The sequence below is a fragment of the Falco naumanni genome, chromosome Z, assembly GCF_017639655.2.
Source record: "Falco naumanni isolate bFalNau1 chromosome Z, bFalNau1.pat, whole genome shotgun sequence".
In the NCBI taxonomy this organism is placed as follows: domain Eukaryota; kingdom Metazoa; phylum Chordata; class Aves; order Falconiformes; family Falconidae; genus Falco; species Falco naumanni.
In genome coordinates this window covers 76,183,719-76,198,117 of record NC_054080.1, presented here as the reverse complement: position 1 = coordinate 76,198,117, position 14,399 = coordinate 76,183,719, and the positions used below count along the sequence as shown (strand labels likewise).

General features: G+C 46.9%; 1 protein-coding gene across 3 annotated transcripts in view; it reads left to right on the top strand.

Moving 5' to 3' along the window:
- The window catches only part of DNAI1 (dynein axonemal intermediate chain 1), a 151,051-nt gene that overhangs the window by 112,376 nt on the left and 24,276 nt on the right, over positions 1–14,399 (top strand). For all 3 annotated transcript variants that reach the window (XM_040580433.1, XM_040580431.1, XM_040580430.1), the window contains one exon: positions 10,969–11,154. In XM_040580433.1, coding sequence (XP_040436367.1) covers positions 10,969–11,154 — 186 coding nt within the window. The remainder of the gene's footprint in view (positions 1–10,968; positions 11,155–14,399) is intronic.

Genomic DNA, 14,399 nt, shown 5'->3' with positions numbered 1-14,399 from the left:
TTGTGGCATTCAGCAGGATTTGCCTTTGGGAGTTTGCTGTAAGCCCATCTTAAACTTACACTTAAAGCAGAAAAAACACCCTGAAACATGTAAAAGTGGGAATTATCCCTGAAATTTCCTTCTTGGGCTTCTTTTACTTACTTTCCTTAAATACAAAAACAGCACTGACAGGTTATGCTATGCAATGCTGCAGATCTCCACTTCTGGCTCACTCCAGGTGTGCGGATGCTTTCTTGTGCTGAATTCATGCATGTGTTGTTGCCCCTGTTAAAAAAGCCAAAGACACCCATATCACAAGTGTCCCCAGATGGCTGGATCCCAGGCTGGGGACCACAGCTGCCCCATGCAATAGCTGTAATGGTGTGGTCAGGCTGAGCTTGTTCAACCTGAAAGAGGAACCCAGCAGCAGCCTGCCAGTTCCTACAAAGACATCATCAAGAAGTTTGAGCCAAGCTCTTCACAGCAGTGCATGAAGGGACGATGAGACGCAACAGCTGAGAAGAGTTGAAATGAGAGATTTGGATGGATATAACAAAAATCTTTCGCTATGAAGGCAGTCAAGTAATGGAACAATTTGCCCAGAGAGGTTGTGCTGTCTATGTCCTTGGAGGTTTTCAAGACCAGATTGGGTAAAGCCCTAAGCAACCGCATCTGACCTCAGAGCTGATGCTGCTTAGGGCAGGAGGTTAGAACAGAGACTTCTGGGGGTCTCTTGCAACCTGAATTACCTTCTAAACCTGCAGTGCTAGGAAATGTCCTTGTGTGAGAAGGAGGATCCCAGGGGTTTTAGAACAGGCTTGGGAACACGTACTAAGTACAAGTCCATTTGCTGTCATGTTTTTGTGGTCTGTGTCCTTCATGACTAATGCAGCAAGAGCAAGGTGATGTTACAGCCATCTTTAGTAAATATTGATAGCCTCAAGATAAATGCCACCTAAGTGTGCACTCTGCAAAGGAAGTTGCTTAGACATATGCTCCAGGACTTCTCCTGATTATTGAAGCTGTTGACCTTTCAAGATGTGAAATTCTTGAAACAACACAAACCTTCAGGAAATTGTCTAATGGTTTGTGCTGCTCAGGAAGTAAGTGTGCCCTTTCCTACTATTGTAAACATATTTTACTGAATAACTCTTTTGTTTGAGAAGTCTTGAAGACCAGGTTCCTGTTGTGTCTCATTTACAGGATAAGATGCTGAAGAAATGCGTGTTGTCTTGATACCCATCTTTTCCCAGCTAGGAGAGAAACACTTGTTTAGCGCTGGCGTATGTGTGTGTGTTCATACGGCAATTTGCAGAGACTTGCTGTCCATCCAGCATTGACTGGTAGCAAAAGCCAATCTGTCTTTAAAAGCATGAATGATTTTGCAGATAAGAGGCTTGATAAACCTTTCAGGTTTGCAAGTATTTCACTGGGTATTTTGGACTTAATCCTGCCTCTCCCTGCAGGCCATGAATCAGGGGTGCAAGGAGACCTCTCGGCATCAGTCAACACTTTTGCCCGGAGAAGTCATGACTGTGAATCTCTCATGGCTACAGCTGTCTCTGCTGCTTCTAAGTCTTTCCTCCTACCTTTCTGCAGTAGCCCATGGGGTCCATCCATGCCTTATGGGGCCACTGCTAGCTCTGCAGGGCTGGGGTAAGGCACCTCCTGGCTCTCTGGACCGTAGCTGGGGCAATTGCTGGGGTGTGAAAACACTAAATGAGTTCAGGTCCCATTGCGATCACCCACAAGGATCTTTGAGTAAGGCTGAAGTGGGCAGAGGCTTTCTCAAAATGGCTTTGAAATTGCATTCACAGCATGAGTGGTTGTTTTCCAGTAAAACTGTTCATTTTCTTCTGCCACAAAACTTAAAAGGCTCTTTCTTATTCCCTGCTGAATCTTTGAGATTGATGTGGACTGCTGGGCAGACTTCTGTCTGCTTTAAAACAAGGGCTGGTGGCATGTCAAAGCTCAGTGAGTTAGATGGTCAGAATCCCTGGAACTGATGCTGCCTTCACTTTGTGCCAGTTGGGCTTTTCCTCCCCCAGCCACCAGACTCTGCATTAGCATTTCTCTTCCCTAGCAGCTGCTTTTCAGGAATAAAGCTGGCTTGGAAGACTTTGGTTTGCCCTGCAGGGTCTGAAGCCCTCACCTCTGTCCTGCTGCAGCTCTCATCCTATCATAGGGTGCTCTGGTGAGCTCCAAGCTTCAAGATGTGCATCAGACACCTCATGACACTACTGCTCACTCACATCCCTTAGCTACTCAGTTGCAGGTGAGGTGACTTTTTAGCACAGTAGTTGGTTTCAGTGCAAAGTCAAACTGACATATTTAAACCCCTTTTTGTCAGTGGCTTTTCAGGAGTTGGTTCTTACACAGATGCTTGCAGGCCATTTTTTCATTACTAGAGCTATTGCTCTTTCAGGTTATGAAATGCAACATTTTGACGAAACCCTGCTGAGATTAACTGGTTTGTTCAGCCACACCAAGGAACAAAGTTTGTCTTTTTGTGCTTGCATGGACATATGTGAATGAAAAAATGACTTGAGCAGCATCTCCAAAGATTTTGTTGATTCATCTGTTAAACTTTGCATAAAAATCTACAGGGGGCACAGAGCCCACCAGGAGTATCTGCACGAGTTTAGAAAGCTGCTCCTAGGTACTGCTTTGCTCTTCATTATTGGCCACCTCTAAGAATGGCCCCTCACTTAGGTTTGCAGGTGGGCAGCATTGGCTTTAGGGCCATTGAGAGCCTCCATCAGTCTGCCCCATCTCCGTCCTGCTGTACAGAGACAGCAGTTCCTGAACCTTGTCATTTATTGTTTGGCATTTTATAATGACCTGAAATCTGTGCTGGTTCGTTTTAAATGCCAGTCTCCAAACTGTGACAGTTTGGTATCTGCCATATGAACAGCTTTGCTGGCCTGCCACAAGGCTGCAGGTGGTGGAGGCACTGCTTCTTCTGTCAGCCTTGATGCTGCCCTTGCTTGTGCGACTGCCTGCCTTCACCCATGCCCAAGCCTCCAGCACTGACTCTCCGTGGTGGGGCACAGCCAGGACCTTGCCAATGTCTGAAGAGGTGGATCTTGGTCTTAGTCTATGAGGACCCCATTTCAGCCTGACATCAGGGACTGGACTGTGGGTCACAGAAGAGAGGTGCAGGGGGACTGGCACAGCTGGGATGTGTTTGCATAGCACAGCCTTGGGAGGTTTGCCCCGGGGCACGTAACAGACTGGTTGAAACAGTCTCCCAGTTCTTCACTAGGTATTTGAGATGGGATAAAGTAGGAAAGTGTCAGAGGACTGAAAGAAAGACTCTTTGCCCAGTATTCAGGAGCACAACAGTGCAGGACAGATTAGGCAGCCTAAATAGGCTATCCAGAAAGATGCTGAGACAAATCATTGAACGGTCTATTTTAAGCACTGATAGATCAAGGAATAGCCAGTCTAGTAAGGATATAGTAAGACCATATCACATGAAACTGATTTAATGCTGTTCCTGAGAGTAACAGGCCTGGTAGATCAGAGGAGGGAGATGTAATGCATGCTTACAGGTTGACTTTGGGAACACTGTTGACACAAGCCCATAAGCAAACTACTAGGTAGGTGAGAAGGTGGATGTGGCACGATGGAAGTCATCCTCGGCAGACTGTGTGGTGCAGCTAGGGATGCTTTGGGGACTGGGGCTGTTGCTGAAAGCCAGCAGTAATTGTGGGGGGACGAAGGGGAGAGAACTTACAAGTGTTTTGGTGCCAGAACTGGAATTGTAAATGATCTTGACAACCTCAGCACAATTTGCAATCAGTGAGATGAAGTTCAGTAAAGACAGAAACCAAATGTGCAATATGAACACTAACTGGGGAAGCAGCAAGACTCTAAGGGAGGCTGGGGCTGGAGACTGCCTGCACTGCATGCTCTTGCTAACACTGTGCTGCTGAGTCAAACCCTGGGAGGTGCAGGGGAGAGTCACCCTGTGAGCACAGCCAGGGCTCAGGCAGGACTTTGGATGCTGGTACCATCTCTGCTGTTGCAGAAGGGATTGCAGTGTAGTGCAGAGGTATTGGCTGCTACCATCTGCCTAGCTGTTGCATGAGTTCAGCACAGATTAGTTTCTCTGTTTGGCTTTTACCTTTCAGAAGTAATTTGGAAAGTAACATTAATTTTAGTACGAAAGTGAAGAGCAGGAGGAGGCTTTGTGATTCATTCCGAAGCACGCTATTAATGTTAAAGAGTGAAAAAAAAAAAAGTCATGGGCAATATAAGAACATCATATTAGACCTAACTGAAGTGCAGCCAGCTCAGGAGTAGGATGTATCAGCTATTTAGCACCAGATAACAGCATTCAGAAGTGTGCAGGACTGAGACATGAAGGAGATTATCCTAATCACTGAGACTTTCAGAGCAGAGCCAGGAGGGCAGAAGTGGAGACTGACAAGGCAGTTAGCTGGGATAAACAAGCACTTTCTTGTAAAGCAGTGTAACAGGGTTTCCAAAAAGGTATGAATAGCAGCCCTTCTATGTCTGAGGCTTTGATTTCTTACTGACTTGTGGGAGTTGAGTGAAGTCAGCTGAGGCTAATGCTGTTTTCCTAGCATGTCAAATTGGGAGTGACCCAGTTCTTACTGAGTGAGGTAAAGCTGAGAGATGCAGCCTTACAGTGAAGCGTCTCCTACAGTTAAATCAGGTGACATAGATGTTCCCTTCACTGCTGTGTTGCACAGTCTGGAGCATTGGGTTGGGATGCTTCAATGCAGAGGGATGTGCTTAGCCCTCTCCAGTGCCCCAGGACATGCAGTTGGCTGCCAGCTGGCAAAGCTCACCTGGCTCAGCCCAGAAAGCAACTTTCACAGACGACTGCTTATCCTTCTGTGCTCAAAGTTACCTCTGAACATACCTGTAACAGAGCTGGAGCACATCTTTTCACCGGTAGCATGAAAGTGCTGTGAAAGCCTGTGAATTTTAGGGTCAGTCTGGTGCTGGTATCAGGGCAGCAGAGGACCAACATTCCTGTGTCACCATTGCAGAAGCAGGGAAGCAATTAATGTTTTCTGAGTTGGGTCTCCTTTCCTCCTGCCAAGCCCCTGACTGCCCCAGATCAGAGGGACCAAGGACTCTCTTACAACCCTTATTGTATTGGAGGCTGTTCTGGATGCACTGGGAGTATAGAAATCATGCAAAGTAAGGCCTCCACCATACAGCAGCTTGGGTTTGATGCATGCTGGGGCTGTCCTGCCTGCCTGGTGCCTTTAGGATGCTCCAGCAGCTGTCTTGGTGCTATACAGGGACTCAGGGTGGCCTGCCCACTTGTGAAATATATTACCTGAGAGTCTGAAACAATCTGTGGAATTTGCAAATGGATGAAGTATCGTGATTCAGTCAAGAAAATGAGGCAAATCCATCACAAGGACAGAGAAAGCCAAGCAGTGAAAGAGATGTCAACTGGTAAAGGGCAGCGTGATATTAAATTATCCCTCACCTTTTGCTCTTGCACCGATTTTATTCTTTGTTGCCAAGTTACCAAGTACATCTGCCTTGTTCTTACACACATATTTCCCTCCAGCCTTGGTTCTGGTTGCCGTCAGGTTGTTTTTGAACATGTAAGCATTGCCCAGACCTTGTAAGCCTGGAAGAAAAGGACAGCAAGGCTGTAGCCACTGCAGACGCAGTGTGTGTTCAAGGCATGCAGTAAAAGCAGAGTAGGACAAAGTAGCTCTTCAGCTTTCTTCTTCATGGGCCACAAAAGTCAAGTAGTATGTTCTGCTGGCAGAGAGGTTGTTTGCTTTTGGGTGGTTCTGTTTGGAGGGTCAAGATCTCCCCCAGATCCCCTGGCATTTATTTCCCTCCCTTGGCTTGCCAGGCTGCTGTGCTGCGGTGTAGGGGGTCACAGCAGAGTATAAGGACAGAAGGGTCCAAGTCACCTTGGAGCTGCTGAGCAGGTGAGAGCCTGGGCTGACTTTCAGGCTGTTAAGTGCAGTTTGCAGAGCACAGGAAGAGAAATTAGATCTTCAAAACTCTGAACATGGCTTGATGCTAGAGCTACAGTAGTAGTCTTGGACGTGCACTGTGCCATGCTTACAGAGCAGCTGTATGGAGCCTCAGTGGGAAACCGCTGGGTTTTGGAGGATGGAATATAGTTGCATGATTCATAGACAGAGGAGTTGTTGGTCTGGGTGTAGCTGAGCTGGATTTCTTCTCTGGCTGTTTGAGAGTCAGGCATCAAAGCAGCTTACTTAGGTCAAGTATCTTCTGCAACTGTAACACAGCAGAGTTAGATCCATTCTTGCTTGTACCTGAAGCATGGAGGGTCTGTCATTACCCTGATGGCAATTTAAAAATGTTCTTGCTGCATATAAAGCATCAGGCAGAGGCTGTGGGATTCACCTGATCGCGTCTCAGAGGTAACTGGGCATTTGCTTAAATTCAATGCTACTTTTCAGGGGCTACTGACTTAGCAGAGTTACTGTCCTTCAAGAAGGACATCAAGAAGAAATTTGCTTTTAGCATCTTGCCTGACTTATCTATCATCAGACTGCCCAGCACTTTGGTAGTGTGAGTCTAGGTTTCTTTTGATGGTTGTTGATGCCAGCTCATAAATCCCCATGCTACAAGGAACTGCTTAGCTCAACAGCTTGGGCTTCATCTGGAGGGGTGGTACATGTCCTACTGAACCTCTTGGGGTGGGCATGCAGGTTTACAGGGACCATAAATAAAGCGGCTGTTGTAGTAATTGGTTACTGCCCTGTGCTTTATTCTTCCTGGGGATCTGCAGTTAAGCTGGGGGAGGCAGAGGAAAGTTCTGGCACTTTCCTATTTCAGACATTTTCAAATTTCTTTTACTTCTCTCTCTGTGCCTCTCCCCAGGTTTCTTGTTGTTGGAATCTGATTTATGTTTCTCTATGGAAGCTGCTAGACATTATTCCTAAGGACTGTAACAAAAGAACTGAAATGCCCTTTGCCATTGTCTGAATGCTTATGAGCAGAAAGAATGAAGGTGTCTGCCATGGTCTGTAAGCAGCAGGGCTGCAGACCCCACAGGTCCCTGATTTGCTTCTACAGGTGTCTGATAAAGGCGAGTTTATTGTCAGGAGACGCCAACGCCCTCTCTGGGGACATGCAGCATGGTGGAAACACTTTCTGAGGCCTGAAAATCAGAAACCTCCACTCTGTAGTTTCTAAACCGCTCTTGGACAAATGTGGGTGATTGAGTGTGGTGGCCCCAGGCCCCAGGTCTCAGCACCTGCAGGGAGGGAAGTGCTGGGACCAGCCTAGGCAGCAGGAGAAGTGGTGTGCAAAGCTGGCAGGAAAGAGGGGGCTATTCACAGGGGTACCCTCACTGGTTTATAAGCTCTGACAAGGATACTGCTTTGACATGCTTTTTGTTCCTACACAATTCTCACTACCATTAAAACTCAGGCTGGTGTCCCAGCTGTGTTGCTATATGCTATCTTCCCACCAAAGTTATGCTCTCTGCTTTAGTGATCCTGTGCAAGTTACCATGTTTCACATGGATTTACTGAACTGTGAGGTCTCACAATCTGACAAGCATCACTGCTTTGCTATGTCGGTGGAGATACAAGTCAGGGTGGTGCTACAGTACTAAGGCATTGGGGTCCAGATAGGTGGAAGCAGGCCTGCCGCGTGAGCTGTAGGAGGCCAGGATGACCTGTCACGTATGTCAGTGAATATATCAATTTTCTTGTCCACCACATGTGGAAGGTTATACAAATACCAGCCTTCATCAGAAGTGCTCATTTGCGCCAGCTACCTGACAATGTCTCATCTGGGTGCTGCTGGATGAGTGCCTGCCCTGAGAAGAAGGGGTGCCCTGTTGAGGCACCAGCTCTCCATGGAGAGGGTTTAGCTGTGGCTCTGGCTGTGGTCATCCTGGCTCCCCATGAGTCTGATAGTTGGCTCACATGTAGGGTGGGTGGCACTCCTGTGGGTCATGGTTGCACTTTTCTTAGTCATATACTCCGGAGGCTCATCTTGCAAGACCCGAGAGGCTGTCCTTGTGTATTAGCAGTGATCAGTAGTCTGGAGGGCTAGAGGCCACCGGGGCAGTGTGATGGAGAGAAGCTGTGTGCTGCGGTGAGTCTCTGGGGTAGGAGATCGAGCTGGACCCTGCTCCATAATCCTTAATCCCAGGACCTGGGCCAGCAGGGCAGTTTATGGGATTAGGAAACTCAAGGGAGAGCTACAGGTTTTCAGTCTCCCATTCTCTGGGCAGAAAGCCCTGCTCCAGACCCCAGGGAGACTGCAGATGGTGCTGGTCACATGCAGCTCTGCTGCTGTACAGCACTGTTAAGCTGCCTCAGGTGTTGTGGGAAGCCTTGTGCCCCTTTTGAGTCACTCCCAAAGTGCCAATAACAGTGTTGGTCTGACCCCATTTCCCTGTCTCCTGAGAGTGCCTGTAAGCCTCTAAATCAAAGCCTCTGAAGCCCTTCCTAACACCAACGGCCCAGCCCTCCATCTGGAGCATCTGACAGCTGATATAAAGCTGATGTTTCCAGCTGAAGAACTGAACTACTTTGTTCTTTTCCATGATTCCCTTGGCAAAGGAAAACAAGCCCATTTGTTTAGAAGCTCATAAAAGAGAAGCTTTATAGTGGGAACATTTATAAACTTGTTTGCTTTTGACCTTCTCCACATTGCTGATGGTTTCAAGTTCTTGTCCCAGACATTGTGCTTGTCTGAGCTGTCAGTGACATTTTTGAAAAACAGCCTCACTCAGAATAATTTGCGTTGCTCAGCACTCCAACACTGAGCCTTTACATGCCATCTTTCTCCAGTGCAGGGCTGGGTAGAGCGTGCAGGTGTGATACACCGACAGCCTTATAGAACAGCACTGCAGACCTGGCCACCGAAAAGAAGCCTGGCCACTAATTCCATGTTGCTTTTTTTTCTAGATTAATTCATGCTGCTCAGGCAGTGGGCATTTCCCAGATTCTTAGGTTACTAAGCACTGAGCTTGTGCCATTGTAGGGGGAGGGGGGGCGAATCATGCCCCTGAATGAATAAAAATGTGTTCTGTGAAAGCAAGAAATTAAATCTCAGTAAGTGTGGGTTATGGGGGGCAGATATGCTTGAAAGAGATAGTAAGACTTCATTTTCAAAGATCTTCAGTAAGACAGATTTTCAGAGATAGCAAGACAGCAGGTGTAAAGTACAAGCCAGGACAGTCACCTTTATTTATGCCTACAGGTAGGAAATTGGGATTACCTTGGCTGGACTGAAGGACCTCAAGTGTTAGATTCAGAATTTAATTTTTGAGCAGATGAAATCTTTTTTTCCACCTATGCTCCTGCTGACGGGGGAAGGACTCTCCCAAGTACAGATCCTCATCTGTGACTGATGCTTTGGATTCCCTTCTTGAATTATACTGTCATGGATTTCTTCAAAATATGTTTGAGAACCCTGCCCACTTTTCAAGCTTTTCTCAATCTGGAAAAGTCTTATTTTACTTCAGTCTGTAGGGAGTCTTCCTCATCTTTTCTGCATCTGTAAAACCTTTCCATGGTTCTCCTGCCCAGACCAAGGACATCACAAATTGCTAGATGCTGAGTGCTATGAAGAAACATCAGCTCCAGAGACTGCCTGGGATGTGTACTTGCACATTGCCCAACTCTTTCATCATGGATTCAGGTGAAATACATCAACCCCATTGGTGTATGATGGGAAAGTGCATGTACTGATTTGATACACTCTTTGTATATAGGGTAACATTGTCCAATTTCAGATAATTCCTAGATTCAAATTGTGAGCATAGCACAATGTTGAAATAATATGTCTCATTTGTCTCCTAAGTGCTAGTAAACAAGACACAGCTGGCAGGAGATGTACAAGTAGTTCAGTCCTAATTTTCCCCATATTCCCACTGTACTTATTAACATAAAGTATCCCCTTCCTTAGTTTTTCTGAAGACAGAAATGGGAAAAGAAACATAAAGCTGAAAGTCTCCACAGTGGATTCAAGGTGGGAGTCCAGCATGCTGGAGACTGCTCACTTCAGCACTGGGAAAGAGAAGGATGTCATGTTTTATTATCATTTGCAGACTGTATTAATGACAGGGGCTAATTGCAATTATTGGGAGAAAAAGTTAACACGTTCTCTTGAGTAACTACCACTGTTCCCTCTGGAGTCATAATGAAATGTGCATTATCATGCAGTTGGAGATGTGGCAGGTCTGTATCAGTGCCATAGCTCTGAAGTCCATGCCAGTGGGAATCCCACCTGAGCAGGGCATCAGGTCTGTCTCCCTCCATCCTTACTTTCCCATTTGGCCAGTCTTTACCTGGTTCTTCTCACAGTGCTGTGGGAGAAGGACATGTGTGCAGTCATAGCATCTGGAATAGCTGGACTGAGTGGGCTGCCAGCACCAAGCTGTCCTGTGCTGTGCATTTGCCTGTGCTTCCCTGGCTTTACCCCAGGGTACACCGTTAATCATACTGTCCATGTTCCCATCACTTCCCTGTTAATTACTGGTTTGAGTCTTTAATGTTATTATTAAGCTGGAAACGTTGGAAAGCTCTGCAATAAGGGGTATTAAGTATTTCTGACAGCATTCCCTGCTTTGTGCATCAATCTGTGTCAGACCCTGATTTAACACCTGGTTGTCTCATTACTTGCAGCACTGAGAAGGGAGATTAAGATCTGTGGGGTTAGCAATGCTGGCTCTGAGCCTTCTCCAGTCCAGATCAGCTGGAGCCTTGCCAAGTGTCTTGGAAAGAGCTTGCACTGACAGCAGGGAACGGTCCTTATTCCATGAGTCCCTGCCAGGAGAGGGACAGTCCCACAAAAGCGGCAGGCAGCTTCTGCACACTGGTTACTTAAAAGAGGACAAAGGCCCAGACTGCGCAGATGGTAATTGTGTGCTGAGGCTGCCTTTCCATGGGACCCTTTCTCTCTGATTTCTCCAGCTGTCATTCTGCCGCTGAGGGATATTCTTGCCTGATCAATCCCTTCTGTGTTCTTTGCCTTTTTTCCCCCCAGGCCCACGTGTTTGATTTGAGCATTAATAAGTATGAAGCTCTCTGCACCCAGCTAGTGGTGGCCAAGAAGAAAAATAAAATAACTCATATCCAGTTTAACCCTGTCTACCCTATTGTCATCATTGGAGATGAACGAGGCCACGTTACCTCCCTGAAGCTCTCTCCCAATCTACGCAGGATGCCCAAGGTAAGAACAACCTGCATTCCCCTAATGGAGACACCAAACCACGACAGGTGTCTTTGTGCCTTATCACTATCCCCTCTCCTTCTGTGCAATGATGCTGGCAAATGTGGTCTCTTTGTCAAGGTGCTTAAGATTACCTCAAGCATTTTGGGTAGGGTGTCTGAGATGTTGGATCCCTGCCTTGTATGAGTAGGAAGGCTCAGTTCACTCCTGGGCAGGAGCAGGGACTAGTGAAAAGGGTCCAGTCCCTCACCATGGTCCAGACAAGCCCACAAGTTCTGAAGAGGTTCATTTGTTTCCCAAAGCTCAACATCTTTTCTGAACTTTGGGTTTTATCTGCAAAACTCCTTGAAACCAGGTAAAGGAAGTTCTAAGTCCTTCCCGAGTCCTCCCACAGAGTGCGTGCTGCCTGTGTTCTTGCACTCCTGGATCATCAGAGCCTGTGCCCCGACAACCATGTCATTTCTCATGTGAATGAGCAAGGACTATTTTTAATTTGTGAAGGGACTTGGGATCCTTGTCTCAAGTGACAGCAAGGAGATGCATGTGCCCCTGTGAGCTGGTGAAGCCCCCCTTCCCACCCAGCCAGTCACAAAGGATGATAAGGTCTCCCACATGGATTCTTTGCTAGACTTCCCTTCTGGGCTTCATCCAACTATGAGCTGAATGTCTGTAAATGCAGTGTCCTTTCTGAGCCCATGTAGTTCTCAAATCCAGTTGTCTCTTGTTTAGTGGAGCTTTTTCAGTTTCAGGTTTTTTAGAGCAGATCCAAGAAAGCAGTCTGTCAAGATAATCATCTTTCATTTATATATCCCCAAAGATTCTATTACTCTGCTGTATTAGACAGGGTCTTTGGCCAGGAACTAATCACCCTAGTGTCACTCCAGAGTCTTCCAAATGATTTTTGAAATGTTACTTCAGCCAGACACCACCGGAAATGTGAATCTTCCCTGTCTTGAGAGGGCATAACAAACACAGTAGTGTGGCAATCTGTGTGGGGCTGGGCATGGGAGCTGTGGAGGAGAATGTCTCATATGCTTCATGCTTTTCTATTTCCATAAAATCTGCAGCCTGAGACCATCCAAGCTCTCAGGGCTTTCAGCAGCTTGGCTTGGGACAAGCTTCCTGGTTGCTTTATGAGTCTTTCCTGGGTGTGGGCAAGCACCGTGTCTGCCACAGACCCTGGCTGCACAAGGGTTCAGCAGTGGAGATGGGTCACACACAGATAAACACGGCTGCTCTCCTCTACACCCCAGCTCTGAGCTGAGCAGCACCCAGAAATAGTGCACTGTGAGCCAGAATTAATTCCAATGTCTCCTTCCTTTGGACCCAAAAGTGAGACTTTGGAGCCTAAAATTAGGCTTTGGACTCTACAAATGAGGCTTTGGAACTTAAAAATAAGACTTTGGGTGTTAAAACTGGTGCTCTGGACCCTTAAAATGAGTCTTTGAACATTAAAAGTGGGCCTTGGAACTTATAAATGAGGCTTTGGACCCTAACAGTGAGGGTCTGGACCCTAACAATGAATCTATTAAAAAAAGGCTATGGCTACTAAAAGACAAGCTTGGACCTGAGGAGTAAGGACTTTTTTCGCTAAAAACGGGGATTTACATCCTAAAAATGGGCCTTTTGATGCTCAAAATGCAGCTTTGGACATTAAAAAAAATGAAGCTTAGAGCCCTAAGTGAGGAATTGATAGCCTAAACCAAAGGTTTGGAGCATTGGAAGTAGGCTTTCAGCCATAGGATCAAAGCTTTGGACCCTAAAAATGAGGCTTTGGGACCCACAGCCGAGGCTTTGAGCCCTAGAAGAGGGCTCTGGACTCTCCAAATGAGGGTTTGGACACTCAGGACACACCTTGGACCTTAAAGATGTCTGTCTGGATCCTAAAAATGACACTGTAGACCCTGAAAATAAGACTCTGCAAACAGAAACTAACCCTTTTAACCCTAAAAATTATGCTTTGGACCCTGAAAGTGAGACTTCGCAAATGAAAACTGAGCCCTAAAAATGAGGCTTTGGAGCCTAACATGAGGATTTAGAAGCAAAACCTAAGAATCTGGAAAGTAAAAATGAGGCTTTGGGCACTATAAATTAGGCTTTGGACTTTAGAAGTGGGGGTTTGGACCTTCAAAATCAGACTTTGGGGCTTAAAAGTGATACCAGCATGCTGCCATGGTGGTCAGCAGCAGCCCACCAAGTAGGTATGAATGTTGTCATCTCCTTCTGCCAACTTTCTTCAGAGGCAAATTGCATGTTGTTAACAAAGCAGTTTACACTGTGAGTTCAGGAGTGGCTCCATCACTTATTGCTGACCTTAAACCAATAGGTTCCGTATCCCAGACAACATATATATGAGTGGAAAATGGATTCTTCTGCTCTGACTTTATTAAGCTATCTGTCTTCTGTTTGCTTAGTTGGGTTTGAAGGGACACTAAACACTGAACTAAATGTTTCCTGCACATGTGGAGAAGAAGGAGGGATGTTCAGGCATGACTGGTGATGTGTGCAGGTCCCCTGGCTACAGCCAGCTCTTCTCTGAAAGAGATGAGAATTTAGGACAGATGACATGCAGTGTGGTGGCAAAGTGGTGGATCTGGCCCAGCCAGCTTAGCAGCCTTTCTGTGCCACAAGTGGACAGGTGAGCTTGGTCACTGAGCCCATCTTTTACGGCTGATGTGGCGTCTGCTGTGCCAAATGCTGGTGTCCAGGACCCTGTGGTGAGGTGGTTTAGCTGGTGCCGGAGGGTGCTTTAACAGAGGGAGGGTGAGCCCTGGCAGAACAGGCAGTGCCATCCACTGCATCCTTCTCCACCTCCCTCCTGTGCCAGCACCAGCCTTCATGGCCTTGGTTAGCAGCAAGCTTCCAGCCACGTTTGCAAGAGTATCATCTCACTGTAGGGAATCAGATGTACTTCCAGGGTATTGATCCTGGCCCATCTGAAGATCAAGTCAGCATGCTCTTTAACCTGTGCAGCCAGCTTTCCTCTGTGATATGACTTCACTTCCTAATCTTTTCTGGGAGTTCCCAGAGCCAAGTTAACAGTCACAGAATATCCACAGATTTTTGTAAGTGGAGAGAGTCTAAGACCATGCAGAGGAGTCCTGGCATCCCAGCTGTCTCTTTGCAGATAGAGAAACCTGTCTGTGCCTGTCTTGGTACCTAGGTACCCCAGCCTGGTCTGTCTGGCACTTGATCCCTGCAGAGCCCAGTGCAGAAATCTGCCTGACACCTGGGAGGGCAAGCCA